Source organism: Eleutherodactylus coqui, chromosome 10 (genome assembly GCF_035609145.1).
Source record: "Eleutherodactylus coqui strain aEleCoq1 chromosome 10, aEleCoq1.hap1, whole genome shotgun sequence".
Taxonomy (NCBI): domain Eukaryota; kingdom Metazoa; phylum Chordata; class Amphibia; order Anura; family Eleutherodactylidae; genus Eleutherodactylus; species Eleutherodactylus coqui.
Genome location: NC_089846.1, coordinates 140,879,452 through 140,897,797, shown reverse-complemented (window position 1 = coordinate 140,897,797; position 18,346 = coordinate 140,879,452). Strand labels below are relative to the sequence as shown.

Sequence of the window (18,346 nt, the reverse complement as noted above, 5' to 3'; positions counted from 1 at the left end):
TTTATGGGGGGGGGGGGGTTGTAGTACTGCATTTACATGACTGTAATACCGCATATTTCGGACTTATACGGAGGCGCCCTGAAGTATTCTCTTACATCCTGTATCTCGTGTGTATAACCTCCACATGGCGTGATGTTATTTCAGAGAGCCGTTCCATCTTGGATAGTTCCCGGTGTGTCCTTGAGGCACCGCAGTACACAGTCTCTACACGTCTCGTACATACCTGTAGGGGGCGTGTCGCTGTACAGGGTCCGTGCAAACAGCCTTGTAGAAGTGCCGCAGCAGAATGTAAAGCACATGGCCACCTCCACTAGATGGGCCTTATCCTAGGCTGAAGCCCTGGATCAGATTGCTTTATGTAAGAACAATCCACTTCAGTGTCGCCACAATTATCATTTACATTACAACAGCAAAAAGAGATTCCAGCAGTGCGCCCCCTAGAGTGCTTTACAGGGAAGGCGTCGGGGCGTCGCTCGTCATCAGAGTCCGGGGCCCACAAAGGACCCAAATACCATAAGCAGAACAAGTGTATCGCAGGCCGCACTCGGGAACATTCCTTCATAAACACATCATAAGGGGTCTCGTTAAAGGCTTTTAGTATGGCCCTAATAACGAGACCTCTGATGTAGGTGTTTATGAAGGAATGTTCCTCAGTGCGGCTGCCATACACTTGTTCTAATTACTTTTTACATAACTTTTTTTCTGTTCAGTTTTTATGGCTTTTTTTCATATAAAAAAACTGTTCTAATGCTTGAAGAAAACGTGTTTTTTTTTTTTGTAAAATCACTGCATTTTTGCTGCAGACGTTTTGTCACTCTTTTGCTGCAAACAAAAAAAAAAGTGCTGAGTAGATGTTCTCTTCAGCTCAATAGGGAATTATGAAATGCACAATAGCTAGTGAGTTTCTTTTTTGGCCATGGAGACTCAAAATTTGGGGCGTGCTCTTCGTATGTTTGGTTTTCCCCTTTCTCTCCAACTTTTGAATAAACGTCTATACATGAAAAAAAGAGGCAAACAAAGCAAACCCCTCTGATCAATAACCGCCTGTTGGGAAGAAACCTGCTGGCAACTTCAATTAAGGAAGAAAAAATACACAAAAAGCACGCAAGTTTATCTTGGCCTGAAGTGTGCATCCACCCCGCTCACACGTTCCTGATAAGTACTCCATCTACATCTGCTGATAATGGAGGATCTTCGTGCCCATGTCAAGTCTTCCATACTGGGAGCTGCTTTTTAGGGCACCTGCCTTACTTGTATCTCCCCTCCTGATGGGACAACTACTTCGAATGGGCTGTGTGTTTGATGGGTCTATAAACACTTTAAAAGAGGAAACCAGAAACCGATCTGTCACCATCGGTTGTCAGTGATTTCCTGGTAGCTATAAGACCGGTCCACTTCTACACTGAATGAATCATATATACAGCTAGATGTGGTCTTGCTGACCGTATAGACACTGTTAAAGTGACCCTCCAGTTCTAGAACAGAAGTCTGCCCCACCGGAAGGAGCAGGGGAAACATTACCCGCACTTGTTCTTCCCTGCCATTGGACCATTCCAGTCTGTTTCTGGCCGTCCAAGAGATGGCCACTGCAGTTTTCTATCTAGCTAATACACACAGTACGGTAATTGCTCCCTGGCCAGTGCTGATCATGTTGAGCAAGCCTGGCCAATCAGAGCAGGTATAGTGCATAGGTAATTCGAAGACTTCCTTGGCCACATTGTACACCAAAAAACAGGACCCGGAATCAGCGAATCGAATGGACGGCAGAGAAGAAAACCTAAGGGTCCTCGTACACCGAGCGAGTGAACAATGGCGGTCGTTTGCTTTAAAATGGCATCACAATACATGCGCAAATAATCATTACATACTTGTTATTCACTCGATCGCTGGTCTTTCAGGGGACTGTGGCGCAGAATGGGGACGACTGAACGGCCGCTCTTTACACGTAACTACTTCAAAAACTGAACTATGATTTTTATGCCTGCGTAAGCTGAAAGATGAGCAAACAAATTATGGTTTGTTCCATCGTTGGCCGTGATCACTCATCCAATGTGGTTTTTAACTATAATCATTCAGTGTAAAGGGCCCTAATATACTCCTTAACCCCTCTGGTCCAGGGCAGAATTTTTTTCCTGAAACTGGAGGGTTTTTATTTTTGTAGAGCCTCCTTTTTAAAAGCCAAAATTGTACCATTTACCTCTCTGAACAGAATGCATAGAACACAACACAGATTTGGGAAAACATTTTTATATAGTACTTTTTAACCATTTAAATCCCATATTAACTTTTCCCCACATATGATAACACTAGAATAATATATTGCACCATTCCTTCTCCCTTCTTCAGTATGTATACTTTATAATAGAGAACGGTGAACCTGCTCATTCACTTACTGATTCTCTTTAGGGGTTAAAGTAGACGCCACCTTTTAACTTCTAAATGTAATTTTCGAGCTTTGGACAGTGTTCGAAGAGTCCACTAAAAATAATCCCAAGCAATCAACTGTAATCTGGGGGGTAATTTGGCAGCAAGTGTTTAATTTCCTCACAGTGCCACCACAGGTGAAATAATGTATTACACAGTTCGTATAGAAATCAATAGGCTGTCCGACACGACGGGTCCGCCAAAGAAAACCGCTGTCCACTGTGCTAATAGATCAGGACTCCTGAACAGTCCCTCCCTCTATTGGCTCTGGGAAGGGTATTTGTAACAGAGTTTTGTACAGCCTGTAAAAACTTTCCGATTATTTCAGTATGATTTATTTCTGCCATCCAACATTGGGCGAAGTGTAGGAGATATCCCATTGTACAAGTAAAAACGTAGTTGTGTCCATAAAAAGTATTTTACAACATGGGTTCGGGCCATGCTCTAGTGTTAGTCATGGGTTTGTGTTGCTTTGTATGTTTAATGCCTTCAGGGTCTCCAGGATTTGAGTGAGAGCTGGTTTCATCTTGGAGTCCTTACTCAGTACTTGCACCTTGTTTTGTAATGCACTTAATTGGTTGAGTAAATTGGCGTTCTCTGCTGCCAGCTGTGAGTTGGTACAATGTAGTCCGGTGTTCTCCAGCAATAGGCGGTGGTTCTCCTGCAACCAAATACCACTGAGAGGTAAGATATATGCATATAAAGGCAGAAGAGAAGACTGCGGTAAGCGGGGGCACATAAATACACTTCTCTGTGCTTTTCTATACTATGTCCTTACCTCTTCTGTCTCTTTTAGCTTCTTCAGTAAAGTTTCAGATTTCTTGAAGTCATCAGCACAGTGAGATTTCATATGAGAAGGGTCTGCTGGAATGGGCCCCCTAGAGCCCTGGAGTCGTCCATCTGGCTGATGAGCTTTTTGACATTGACCTTTTCTCTCTGTGCCTTTCTGCTTAGTAGACCAGTCCTCCATGACATCATTGTGCAGTCCTAACGAAGACCAAATGCAAGCAACGTAAGAAGCCAAGATCTCAGAATTCAAATATTAAGTAGGAGGCCTTTAATAAATTCATTTCTGTTAAGAAGATCCCATTTATGCGGGGGTTGACCCAAAGAAGAACCTATCTACAGGGTTTGAGGGCAGGTGCTCCAAGATTTCTTGTCCTTTCATAAGTTTGTCCAAGGAACATCTTATCGGGGCGGAAAATTCGTCACATTTCAATTTGTCCTATATGTCACTATGTTCAACCTAGAGTTTATCCACTTAGTACTGGAAACGTAAAAGTGATTCTGAGCACTTTCTTTAACCCCTTAGTGACCAGGCCAAATGTTAGAAATCTAACATGTCAATCTTACCTAGAATAACTCTGCAGATTCTGACATTGTTTTTATCACAGGTCCTTCAGCACTTGCACTACTGGACCTGTGATGATGTCACTGTCATGTGATCAGTTAAAAATGTTTGAATTTACAACTTTTTTGCTACAGTATTAGTTTAAGAGGTGGCAACGTTCGAAGTCATCCTTCGGACAGTGATTTCATATGGACCATATGTTTGAGAGGAGAACCTGCGTCTCTTTTTAAGTATGGCATAAAGCATCAATGGCGAAATATCAAATGTATTACTGGACAAGGAAAGCAATTGGACGAAATGTTCTAGTGGACGAGGAAAGCAATGGACAAAATCTATGGATTAGACGAAAAAAATTGGATGAAATGTTCTAAAACCATCCACAGTATCCAATTGGTTATAGTCTAACTGCTGGGACTCCCACCAATCATAAAAACAAGGTGCTTTGTGGCCCCAAACAAAGGAAGTGGTGGTTACATATACCTACGACTGCTCCATTGATTTCAATGGGACTACCAGAGACAGCTGAGTGCTTGCACTCTTATCTCCAGCTGTCCGAATAGAGATGAACGAAGTATCGCGTGTGTAACTACCACTTCTTTCATTTGGAGACACTGAAGACCCTCCTGTTCTTGTGATTGGTGGGGATCCCAGTGGTCAGATAATAGGGTAAGATCCTTGTATGAAACAAGCTCTTTAAAGGATGGATGATGGACTTGCAGGCGACAACAGGTTCCAAATCCCTGTCTTACCAGGTAAGAGTCCCAGCCAAGCATCGCGCTCATATGTGACAACTACATCTTGAGTTTGGTTATCCTATTGATAAATGTATAAAATACTTGAGAACAAGCTGCTCCTTGGTACAAATTGCTGCACTGTTTTTATGACCCAGAAGAAGCTAACAAAATCTGTGATGGGGTGAGGTGTTTGCTGTGCCACATGTTTAACTGATTTTATGTTTATCCTTTTTATTGTTTATGAGTATATGAATAAAGCGCCTTGCGTGAATTTGTGGGTGTAACTCGCAGCAGACTCACAGACTCGCATGCATGTGCTGTCCGAGTAGCAGACCTTGTATGTCCTACTCTTGTTTGTAATATGGACCAGAAAAGGGCTTGCTCATGTGAATGGCCTAATTGGCTTTAATAGGTCTGGGTGCTGTCCATGAAAAACATGGACAACACACGAATGGGATATGCACCCATCTGAATGAGCTCTAACTGGGTACTGGTGCATCTTGTCTCCACCATAACCATGGGTGGAGACAAGGGTTTGTCCTGGTGGAGTAATATGGAGCTCCTACAGCTGGTAATTTGAGTACCTCACATTTCTATCCAGATGCAAGGATGTCAGTGTGTTCCATCTTTGTCTGTACCCGACACCCAGGTCATTTTTCCCGCTTGGACGTATCGCCTCCCCTCTCCGGCGCTGTCCGACCCACGTTGTGATTCTTCCAGACGGTCTTCTCTCAGCACTGCAATATCTCAGGCGCTGTCCCTGGCACTCTGCCTTCTCCCCTCCCTGCTCTGCTGCTGTCCGGTTCCCGCTGTCAGTCTCCCCGGTGACCTCGCATCAACGCTGCCTTATCTGCTTGTGTGCGGCCACACTGCTGCAGCTGCCCCCGCTCTCTGTATTACCATGTGAGCCACTGTCTTCTGCCACCAGCAACTTATGCGGGGCCGATCTGTGTCTCTACGTACCCTGTCGGGTGTAAGCTGGCATCCACATCGTAAACGCTGCTCTTAGTGGCGCTGCTCCTGCTGCATCCTCGCCAGAAACGGCGACCAGCACAGCAGAGTTTGCAGCTGTAAGTGTGGAATAACCCTAAGACTAACCCTTAGACTAAACCTAACCCTATATAGCCCACCTGGGGAAGGGGGGGTGGGAGTTACGTAGGCATTTCCTGTCACTGTGGCCAGCCAACCCATGTCTCCACCCATACTTCCGGTGGAGACTAGATGCACCAGTGCCCTCTGACTGCTGTGGATCTGGACTGTTTGAGCAGGGTCATTAATGTACTATATTCGCTAGCAATTATTTTTTTAGATATACATCTTGATGCTTGAAAGCTTGAAGCTGAATTTTTGTAATATAGAGTTTCAAATGTTCTGTTTCCTTTTACACAGCCATCAGGTTAAATGATAAAATTATGAAATTCTTGCTGCATTTAGCAGTCACTAGAGAGCATTTAGGAGATTGCAAAAGATGGATTTATGGGAGCTCCCCCTAGTGGTCACCACAGGCAGCCAGAATGTAATCATGTAACTATGGCTATGAAGGATGACAATGGACTTGCAGCTTCATAACAAATTATGTATATAAATATAATTATGACATTCAGCACAGAATTTTGAACCTATTAAAAAAATGAATGATGGGCGCAGGGGGCTTTCACTAGACATGGACTGCAATAAAGGAATTCAACAATTTTGGCCAGCTATCAGGTAGACTGTTAATGACTATTGGCCGGTCTTCGGCTTTTGGAAGGTGCCTTAGGCCATCTACAATGCTGAGGATGTTGACTGTTCAGTCATCTGAATGGCAGGTCATGCGTAAGAGCGTGGATTTTTCTAACCTCTCTTCCCAACTTTGCACTGTGTGATTATAACACATTTACCTGCAGACACGTAACCTTGCTTGGCCACACTCCAAATCTGAAAACGCAAAAACAGATGAATAATAGAAACTGTGCAATACAAAACCGCAACATTACCAAGTGTCAGCTGACCTATTAGTCCCATTATTGGACTTGATTTTGCGATCTAACAAAGTAACATAATGTGTAAGGCTGAAAATAGATATATGTCCATCCAGGTCAGCCTATTACACCCCCTCCCCTCCCCCATGTTGATCCAGAGGAAGGAAAAAAACCCAATTAGGTAGAGGCCAATTTTCCTCATCTTAGGGGAAAAGAAATTCATTCCTGACTCCAATCTGGCAGGTAGAATAATCCCCCGACCACCAACCCTTCTGAAGTAATCTGTGACTACAACATATAATATTACACTCAAGAAAGATGTCGAGGCCCCTCTTGTACTCCTTTTATCGAGTTCCCCATCACCAAGTCCTCAGGCAGAGATTCTCGCTGCTCTTACATTAAGGCCTCCTTCCCACGAGCGTGACGGGCTCCGCAGCGTAATATTCCGCTGTGAAGCCCGTCACGGCGCCCCCCAGAGCCCCTATACTTACCTGCGGGAGATAGCGTGAAATCGCTTCCCCGCCCACCACCGCCGCGTCACCGCTCGTCACCGCTCATCACCGCCCACCACTCTCGCGTCACCAGCCGTGTCACGTGACGCGGCCGGACCGCGTCATTTGGCGTCATATGACGCTCGGCGGTGGGCGGGAAAGCGTTTTTTCACGCTATCTCCCGCTGGTTACAGCGGGAGATAGCGTGAATGGACGGCTTCCATTGACTGCAATGGAAGCCGTCAGTGCGTACAGCCCGTCCTCACCCGCAGAAAATAGAGCATGCTGCGGGTGAGGACGGGAGAAATCGCGGTGCGTAATTCCGCGGTGGAATTACGCATCGTGAGCATGGAGCTATTAGGTTCAATAGAACCTAATAGCTGCGTGCAACGCAGCGGATTTTCGCCGCGAATTACGCGGCGGAAATCCGTTCGTGGGAAGGAGGCCTAAAGAACCCCCTTCTGTGTTGGTGTAGAAACCTTCTCTCCTTCAGACATAGAGGGCGCCCCCTTGTTACAGTCACAGTCCTGGGTATAATAGATGGTGGCAGAGATCCTTGTATTGTCCCCTGATATATTATACATAGTTATTACGTCGCTCCTCAGTCGTCTGTTTTCTAAACTAAATAGCCCCAGTTTTGCTAATCTCTCTGGATATTGTAGTCCGCCCATATCTTTTATTACTTTAGTTGGCTGTTGCTCAAGGTCTAATATGTCCTTATTGAGTACTCTTAGCCCAAACTTTCCACAATATCCCATATGTGGTCTGACCAGTGGCTTGTAAAGAGGAAGAACAATGTTCTCATCATGCGCTCCTAGACCTCTACTGATGCCCCCCATGATCCTACTTGCCTTGGCAGCAGCTGCCTGACACTGGTTGCTCCAGTTAAGTTTACAGTTAACTAAAATCCCCCAGTCGTTTCCAATGTCGGTGTTTCCCAGTGGTTTCCCATTTAGCATATAATGGTGACATGTATTTCCTCTGCTCAAGGGCATAACCTTACATTTATGTAATTTGTGACTTTTCTGCCCAAGCTCCCAGCTTTATTTAGATCCATTTCGGTCACTGATATACTGTGATATACTGCAATAATTCTATACTGCAGTGTATAATTGACTATTAGGCACAGCATGTGCACATGGAAGACACTGGGGCATTTATTGGGCCCCCTGCTGCCCTGACAGACCATTGGCACCATATAATCACGTTCTGTGGGCCCATGTAAAGTAACAGGGGAAGTCTAGATGCTACAGTTATTGACTGCCGAATCACTGACCCCCGTCATAAGCTAGAATGGAGACCTCTCTATAAGAATGTTCCAATATTATGTCACTGACGGTGGTATCACATTCCCCATCTTTGGAATTCAGGAACGCTATCTTTTATCCTTGGGGAGAGCGCCTAGACAGTGAGTGAGGAGACTTATATGGCCATGCACGCTCCTCTCGGAAACATCTCCCTTATTTCTATTTTTTTAAAAACACCACTGCAGTTTTTGATGCAGGTTTTTGAGCCAAAGCCCGAGGTGGATCCAAAAGGAATGGGAAATCTAAAGGAAGGATTTCTACACTTCTCTCTCTTATTGGCTCCACTTCTAGATATTTGATTAAAAAAACCCTGCAGTGGCATTTTGCAGAAAAAAAAACTCTTTTCAAAAACCTTGGCGTTTCTTCACGTGGCACATATTTGGTGCAGACATTATGCATAAATCCCTGTGCTTGTTGCCAATGACGGACTTGATGTTCAGTCGGCGACATTTCTGGAACAAGTCTTCTGTGTGTGACGATACCCTGAAGTGTCACAAGAGGCGATGGAAGTGTCTGTCGGCCTCTGATCTGTGCAGTCACTTCAGTAGAAGCTAAACCACAGCCGTGTCACTTCCTGCCCCCGATGACGTTGGGCGTTTGCCCAGACAGGCCTTTATATGCAAGGGAAAAGCGCGCTTCAAATTCATAATTCTTGCTGTAGTTAAAGGGAAGGACAAGTACAACCAGCAATTCCAGGTGCATGATGGGAGCAGATTCCAGAAGCATGATCACTGGCTAGTGCTCTGTGTAGTCCTAACTCTGAGTTAGGCTACCTCCACATGGGCGATATACAAAGTATGTATGCTAAACTATTTTTAAGAGCACATGTGCAGTGGGCATACGGCTCCTCCTTACTGCGGGCTCACTAGTATGCAGACGTAGAGAGCTTTGGGTACTCGTGACCAATGATTGATGGGGCACATATGGCCCACTTACACGTAACGATCGCCATGCAAAATGTGTTCAAACTAACGACAATACGCGATAATCATTACGTCTAATCGCAGAGCCTTTGTGCGCTATTTGTTTCCTTTTGATTTTGTCGCTCGGTTTCAGGGCTTAAACGGAGGCCCGTCTGTTCTGAACAGTTTGCAGGTGTGAGAATCGCGCAAAATGTGACGAAGCCAAGCCAGTAATTTCAATGGCTTAATTTTCATGGGCGTGTTTCTTGCCCCATCTTTCTTGCAGTCGGTTTTATATGTGGGAGTTAAGATAAGTCCAGCCTTATGTTTCAGTGCAAAGCTCAAACCATAAAATAAAAATAAAGAAAAGACTTGACTGGTTTGTGCGCAAATACGGTCCGTAGCAGCGAGTATCTGCGCATGCGCTCGTCTGAAGAAGCCCTCAACCAGCATACAAATCATGGGCGGTTCACTCGCTTCTTGCTGCATCTAAACGCTCCCCGCTCAGTGTTTTACAGAATACGGGAAGCGCTGATCTGCCTGTCTAAGCATTCTGCAGGAGCGCGAACAACTAGCGGGGACGTCACCCGCTCATGCACTCGTTTAGCCGACAGTTGGCCCGTGTAAATGGGGCATTAGCAATTTAAGTTGATCACCTTTCCTGAGGAGTTTGTGGGAAAACCCTCCTCATGGAAGAGCTTATGTCACATAGCAGAGCATGAGAGAGAAGATCTCATGGGGGTTATCGCATATAACGAAGGTGGGGTGGAGAACACTAACATCAAGGTGTCCTCTGCAATAACCAGATATGGCTGATTACATTGTAATAAGCAGGATAATGAAGCACTATAAAGGATAGGCAGCACCATTTAGCGTTTTAATACCTCAAGTTCTCCAGTGTTTCTTAGAGATTAAAGGAACGTGTGTATAATAAACATGAAGGAAAGGTTTCTTACACAGTTGGCACAGAGCGGGGTTTCCTTCAGACGTATTTCCACCAAACTTTGCAAAAAAGGAAGTCCTAGGCGGGAGCACACTTGACTGGCCTTCATGAAATATGAAGTGATTTCCTGATGGTTGGCTGGTCCTTCCCTATGAATAGAATACAATCCTGTATTTCACCATCACATATCTTTATTCAATGCACTTACACCAATTGACATGATTTTATCACTCTGGCTGAATGGGCCTTAAGGCTTGTTTCACATGGGCTTTTTAAACACTTGGTTGTAACATGAGCATCAAATTGCAGCACCTGCAGTCATTTGGATTGATTTCCAGATTGTCTTTGTTGTTTAAAGGCCCATTTAGACGGGACGAATGCCAGGCAAACGATGCCCGACACTTGTCCCCGCAATACTAGCTCCCGTGCAGCTGCAGGGAGCTAGTATCGCTGGCTCACAGCGGGGAGGCTGCAGGAGATTTCATTCCTCACCCTCCCCGTCCCTCTTCATTGACTTAACATAGCGGCTGTTCAGCACTGAACAGCTGCAATTTACACTGAACAGCCAGCTGATCATTCATCGTTCATGCTGCATAAACAATGGACGATGAGCCTAACTGTGATCGTTCAGTGTAAATAACAGCTGTTCAGTACTGAACAGCCGCTATGTTAAAGGGGTTGTCCCGCGGCAGCAAGTGGGTCTATACACTTCTGTATGGCCATATACATGCACTTTGTAATGTACATTGTGCATTAATTATGAGCCATACAGAAGTTATAAAAAGTTTTATACTTACCTGCTCCGTTGCTAGCGTCCTCGTCTCCATGGTGCCGACTAATTTTCGCCCTCCGATGGCCAAATTAGCCGCGCTTGCGCAGTCCGGGTCTTCTGCAGTCTTCTATGGGGCCGCTCGTGCAGAATGCAGGCTCCGTGTAGCTCCGCCCCGTCACGTGCCGATTCCAGCCAATCAGGAGGCTGGAATCGGCAATGGACCGCACAGAAGAGCTGCGGTCCACGAAGACAGAGGATCCCGGCGGCCATCTTCAGCGGTAAGTATTGAAGTCACCGGAGCGCGGGGATTAAGGTAAGCGCTCCGGTAAACTTCCTTTACCTCCCTGCATCGGGGTTGTCTCGCGCCGACCGGGGCGGGGGTTGAAAAAAAAAAAACCCGTTTCGGCGCGGGACAACCCCTTTAAGTTAGAGAGGGACGGGGGAGGGTGAGGATAGAAATCTCCTGCAGCCTCCCCGATCCCCCTGCTGGCCGTTCTGTGAGTGAGCCAGTTATACTGCGGCGCAGAGTGTGGGACATTATTTGCTCGACATTCTTTACGTCTAAATGGGTCTTTACAGAGGCCTCCTGGTTTACAACTACCTATTTTCAAAAGATGCTACTAGGAAGTTATGAATTGAAGAGATCCATTACTTGTAGGGACAGTCCCTACTTGTTATAAAGGTCCCTTGGCAATAAGGCAATCCTAAACGTTTTACTCTGCTAGGATCTGAATAGCTTTAATCTGTGGGAAATCCTACTAGTGAGTGTTTAGTCTCCCTGCAGCAGCCCACAAGGAAAATTAGATTAATGCTGTGTAACCTTTCTGAGATAAGGATCCTGAACTGGAGACCCCCTCTATTAAAGGGGATTCAAGCTGTAAACTTTTGATAGACTATGCTCAGGCTAGACCATTAATACCGGTGGAGGTCCCCACTGTTCCACTATTGTCTAGGCCAGTGCATCCGTACACTTAGCTGATGTGTGCAGGAAGCAGACAGTTCCATTTCCACTATGCTCAGGCTAGGCCATTAATAGTAGACCGGCGGAGGTCCCCCACTGTCCCACTATTGGCCAGGCCAATGCACCCGTAGACTTAGAACTGTCTGCTTCCTGCACACATCAGCTACCAGGCTTGGCATTACACACACAGCTCCTATTCACTTCAGTGCCTGTAATACCAAGCCGGCCCATTGCATTGGACATGTAGATGTCCTCTTCCTGCAGAAATCAGTTCCATTCCTGAGTGAGGCCTGGCAAACAGCTGATCGGTGGGGGTCTTGGGTGGCGAAACCCCACCGATCTACTATGGATGGTCTGAGGATAGCCCATCTATAGTTTACAGCTGGATGCCACCTTTTAACTCAGAATATTCTAGTAACCTGTATGGAAATGTTGGGTTTTCTAAACTGCACCCTTTTAAAAAGGGGGTCCCCTGTTCTGGACTCTTTATCTATTAGCCAGAGGAGAGAATGGCCACAAAGAGCATCTATCACCCTGGAAGACCCAACACATCTCCGCATTACATGGACAGTCTATTGATTTACTGCAAAACATGTCATTCTTCATTTTCTTGTGGCGCCGCAGGGAAACTAAAACCTTTCTGCTATTTCATAACGGACTACAGCTGATTGTTGGGGTATCCCTATGATTCGCTTATAGTCCTACCAGGTTGTCCAAAACAGATAACCCCTCTACTGCTATCTATATGGAGTTTTCCATGTTGTATGATCATAAATAGGGAATAATTCAATCTGTTTGTCTCACTTTCTTGTAATAAAATGATAGTAACTTTCCAAGCATCCTGTTGCAGATGTCAGACCGCGTTGGGCGAAGGCCGCATACATTCATTGCTCCAAACGTTCATAACTACTTTAAAGGCTCTGTAGCCCTTCAATATTTTCTTTTAATCAACGTGTTTTTAAAAATAAAGACTTTTTGTAATTGGTTTTCATTGATGGTTTCTGATGGTTTGATCTCTCTACTTGTATTGTGTTCCAAGGCGCTGCAGACTGGAGGACTGAAATCTTGGCAAATGCTGTCAGTCTGAATGGAGATATGAAGAGATTAGTGGAGATGTGAGGGGGCACATCATTTAAGGGACGCTCCAGTCCGGAGTGTAATGTCCCATCTTCTGTATTCTGCTATTCTCTGGACTTCCTGTAGGTTTACTTGATATGAAGCGAATACTGGATGATCACCATTGACGCGCACAATGCCTCTGACATGCTGCTGCAACCTCTCCTCTGCCCCATATCTGTATATTTGGCTTCCAACAATGATCAAAGTTTGGGGAAAAAAACTATGCAACAGTAATTTCTAATGGATATAATCTGGCCAGAGTGAGACAGCGAGGAAGGTGTAGTTACCAAAGAGCGATTCCCAGAAGAAAACAATAGACAAGAGCTGGGTTATTCCTGGGAATGGGAGGCACAATGGAGCCTATTTATAAAGCTCTGGACACCAGAACAATGGTGTCCGAAAGCTGCAGTTTGGATGTATGCTCCAAAACCGTGAAGTTTAGGGCATTTACACCGTGCCTCACCACTTTTTCAAGCAGTGGGAGAGGCTCAGCTTTAGGGGGTCGGGCCATGTCCCATCACATTTACTATAATTTATGTCCGAAACTGCCATGGAAGTGCCGCCAGATGGGAAAAATCTATTAAGAAGCCTGCGCCTACTAAGACATTTGATGCTCATAGCTGGACACATAGTTTATTTAGAAACACCTGTCTTTGTAGGTAAGCCCTAATATTTATAAGAAAGGCCCGACAGAACATCTTAACTAATTCAACCAGCTCCCCGAACTTACCGATCCTTTTCAAGAATGTGACAAGAGAAGGGCAGGCTGGAAACCACTTTTTCAAAGTCTTCCCGAGATATAAAGCCTTGTTCATCTGGATCATAGAACTGGAAAACGGACTAGAAGGGAAAAGTTAGAAGTTGTTTAGGGCAAAACCAGACTGTAACTTTATGTCTAACTTTAAACAGCAGCTTTTGATCGCCTGTGAGGAGTGATGAGGGAACTTTTGAAAAGCTCAGTTACCTTCACATTAACTGGTGTATAACCTTGTCTAAGAGCCCCGTGTAACATGGCAGAGTCTTATAAGGGTTTTTATGGCTTGTAGACTGTGGTATACAGTAGTGTTCGGGACTCGGGGCGAGTGTACACAACCAGTAGAATCCTGTTTCAGGTAGAGCTTTGCTAAACCTCGGTTTGGGTTCACGCTGAACCAAACTTTTAACCAATTCAAACTGAAACCGGCTTCTACTAGTTCTGCTCGTTCAACACTGCGGGCTCACTCACACTGCGGGCTCACTCACACTGCGGGCTCACTCACACTACAGGCTCACTCACACTGCGGGCTCACTCACACTACGGGCTCACTCACACTGCAGGCTCACTCACACTGCGGGCTCACTCACACTGCAGGCTCACTCACACTGCAGGCTCACTCACACTGCGGGCTCACTCACACTACGGGCTCACTCACTGCGGGCTCACTCACACTGCGGGCTCACTCACACTACGGGCTCACTCACACTGCGGGCTCACTCACACTGCAGGCTCACTCACACTACAGGCTCACTCACTGCAGGCTCACTCACACTGCAGCCTCACTCACACTACAGGCTCACTCACACTACAGGCTCACTCACACTGCAGGCTCACTCACACTACGGGCTCACTCACACTGCGGGCTCACTCACACTACGGGCTCACTCACACTGCGGGCTCACTCACACTACGGGCTCACTCACACTGCGGACTCACTCACACTGCGGACTCACTCACACTGCGGGCTCACTCACACTGCAGGCTCACTCACACTGCAGGCTCACTCACACTACAGGCTCACTCACACTACAGACTCACTCACTGCAGGCTCACTCACACTACGGGCTCACTCACACTGCGGGCTCACTCACACTGCAGGCTCACTCACACGGGTATAAACAGTTACACGGACCAAAACTGCAGGTATTTCCTGTGTATTTTGGTTCTCGCTACATTTATTTTTTGAGTTTGTGAAAACAACATAGAGTGCCCTAGAGTTTCTCCGCGCTGCTTGTGTGAATGCGCATATTTACTGCCTATTTTTAACGCTCCCATAGATTTTCATGGCCGATTTTTGTCCCTCATACAGACCAAAATAGGACAATTATAGAACATAAATAAGACATGCGTGAGTACCCCAGGGCAAGTGTATGGGGTGTAATGCTGTCCGTATTACGCATGTATAAAATATGTAATCTGTGATTGAGCGATCCCTGTGAGCCGTGGTAAAATGCTGGTATTACAGGAAAAACAGAAACAAACCTTGGGATTACAAGGTCAAGTAATGGATTTTTACCAGGGCTCATAGGTGACCCTGACCTTATAGAGCTACGTCTTGATCGTGGCCAACATGGAGGACTCCATGCATGACGATCCGCTGCACAATCACGGCATTACCGTGACTCATGACCATGGTCGCTCTTATGGGGATGCTTGCAAATTCCTTTCTCCAGCATGCACAAAGTGGCACATGATAGATTTATAGAATTCTTAAAATGTGAGAATTAACAGATCTTTTAGAATTACTGCAAGATGAAGAATATGACAAATGATCATGCATTATATGGTGTGCACATGCAATCATTTATCTGCACAGCCATGTGCATACGTGTTACAGTGCAAGACACATGTGAGCAGCGAGAATGGTTAACACACACGGCAGGAAGCTGTGGTCAGGAAATGAGTGTCCGTGGATCATTGTGTAAAGAACTTGTTTAACTTGAAGAAATTACAGCAAATAGTAAAGGGTCAAAACCTGAAACCCTGGGGTGGCAATAAAAGGTCCCAATATCCCAATCCGTGTCATAATCACAGAGTTCTAGGATGCTGAGCTGGGGAGTTTACTGGCAAAGACCCGATAACTGCCGTGACTATGGAAGAAAAAAAGTGGTCCTTGGAAAAGGTGTGGACATGAAGAGAGCACGCTGTAGCTACAATCAAAACTGGATCTTTTCATGGTACGAGGAGGGTCAAGAAACCTCTGGGGGATGAAGAAGAGGGTCCAGAGCAGCAGATAAAAAGTACAGGTTTCTGCTACTGAGATGTGCCTCCTAGATTTCAGCCTTTTTAGAATTTCCAGTTTGTGCTTGGAAAACTCCTTAATCCACAAGCTGGTTCTCCTCTCCCTTCAAGTTCTCTACAGGTTCACACCACCCTTGTGGAATAATAGTTCCCCAGCACGCTCCCCTGCCTTGGGGTCATATTCGACTCTGATCTCTCCTTCACCCCCTACATCCAATCTCTGGCCCGAACATGTCAGCTGCACCTCAAGAACATCACAAGAATCCGCTCTTTTCCCACTGTGGACACGCTAAAAACGCTTACTGTTGCCCTCATCCACTCCCGGCTCGATTATTCTTACTCGTTGCTGATCGGCCTCCCCTACACCAGACTCTACCCCCTGCAATCCATCCTGAATGCGGCAGCCAGGCTCATCTTCCTGTCCAGCCGCTACTCGGACGCCTCTGCCCTGTGCCAGTCACTGCACTGGCTGCCCGTTAAATACAGAATACAATTTAAACTCGCCACCTTCATCCACAAAGCCCTCCACAGTGCAGCGCCCCCCTATATCGCCCCCCTACATTGCATCCCTCATCCACAGCGCAGAGCCCCCTATATTGTATCCCTCATCCACAGCGCAGCGCCCCCCTATATTGTATCCCTCATCCACAGCGCAGCGCCCCCCTATATTGTATCCCTCATCTCAATCCATCACCCAGCCCGGGCTCTCCGCTCCACTAACAAATTCAGTTTAAGTGCCCCTTTTAATTTGAACCTCTCATTCCCCCCTCCAAGACTTTTCCAGAGCAGCACCGGTCCTCTGGAATGCGCTACCCCAAACTATCTGGGCAATCCCAGACACACTAAACTTCAGGCGTGCTCTAAAAACCCACCTCTTCAGGGAGGCATACCACATCTCCTAACCCAAACCCCTCTGTACTCCGCCTGATAGCGTGCTCCCTGACCCACAGACTGCAATCTCTGCTAGCCACCATCAACCGCCCCCTGCAGTCATACCGAGTTTACCACTATACGGCCTGGCCATTGTCTGTGTGTATAGCATCCCTCACTCTCCACCCCCCCATACCGTGCACATCTCCAGCCCCTCTACCTTCTGTATCCCCCCACTATCTGTAGTATGTAAGCTGGTTGGAGCAGGACCCTAACCCCTACTATTTCCATTAATTGCTTACTAGATGTAACCGTGGTTTTGTCTCTGTTCCCGCTGTATTGTAAGCGCTGCGGAATATGTTGGTGCCATATAAAGAAAGATTATTATTATTAACCCTTCCCAATCCACTGTCTGATGTCTAAAGACATTCTGATTGAAGGCTGTACAGCTCCGATGTCAGAAGACGTCCAGCAGGGTATTCTTACTGTATATTACTAACCGCTCTGTTGTTGGGGGCCTCTCCAGTTTGTCCTATAGCACAGTACTGGCTCTAGCCAGCAGATGGCGCCATTGTATAAGGGCAGAAAGAGAAAGCCCCCTAGGAAAACCCTGAATCCAAAATTGGATTGCAAAGGGTTAATAATAGTTGATAAAGTTGAAAAAAAAGACACGGGTCCATCCAGTGTAACCTCTAACTCTACTATGTTCATACACAGGAAGATAAAAACTCCCATGAGGCACTTTCCAATTGCCCCTTATTAGGCATTCTGAAGGATGAGGCCGCCATCATGGATGGGCCTTGTGAGCGGCCACTATCGTACATCGCTCCCATGGTTTATTTCATGGTTTTATTTAACATAAAAAGAGTTTCGGTTTTTGTGGAGTTTGTGATAGTTTGATATTGCACCACTCCCGGCGTACTACAAGGAGTGCTACCATACCTGCTGCACTGTCTATATAGACAAGACAGGAAGGACGTGTGCATCCACTATAGCCGCCCCCACAAAAGCCATTAAAGTAACTAATGAATAGCTGCACTATTTAAAAGAAATAAAACATCCGATTATTTCTCTTTTCTACGCCTGAAACTAAAGTGTAAGAAGATACATCCCATTACGATACGACCGCTCTGCAGCCCACAGTGGGACGTCTTCATCACTTGGCACCGTTACTTCACACTCTGGATGTTCTTACAGTAAACTCCTTGCTCTGCGGAGGATTGAACCCGCTGACTCGTTTCGGTGCACATATCTGAGTAATGTCTGTATATCGCATCATCTGTAACATACGGGGGATTCCCCTGATAAATAAGAGCAGATCTGTGGTTCTCTATCAAACGTTGATGCATAGAAATTCTTAAAAGAGTTTTCCAAGCTATTTTAAATCATTTTGCGTCCCCCGCGCCCAAAATGATGTAAAATAAGTCTACTAACTTCGGTGCTGGATCTCTGTTTTGGCAGTTCGAGGCCATGGCATGTGACAAGTGTCAAATGTAGAAGCCCCTGTCAGGTT

The 18,346-nt window shown here is 46.0% G+C and overlaps 1 protein-coding gene across 1 annotated transcript in view; it reads right to left on the bottom strand.

Moving 5' to 3' along the window:
• Positions 1-2,228: 2,228 nt before the first annotated feature.
• LOC136580999 (RAS guanyl-releasing protein 4-like) overlaps positions 2,229-18,346 on the bottom strand; it is a 42,290-nt gene continuing 26,172 nt past the window's right edge. The window contains exons 12-16 of the mRNA XM_066581968.1: positions 13,696-13,805; positions 10,127-10,262; positions 6,390-6,426; positions 3,203-3,411; positions 2,229-3,085 (exon numbers count right to left, since the gene is read on the bottom strand). Of these exons, the coding sequence (XP_066438065.1) occupies positions 2,879-3,085; positions 3,203-3,411; positions 6,390-6,426; positions 10,127-10,262; positions 13,696-13,805 (699 nt within the window). The 3' untranslated portion in view covers positions 2,229-2,878. The remainder of the gene's footprint in view (positions 3,086-3,202; positions 3,412-6,389; positions 6,427-10,126; positions 10,263-13,695; positions 13,806-18,346) is intronic.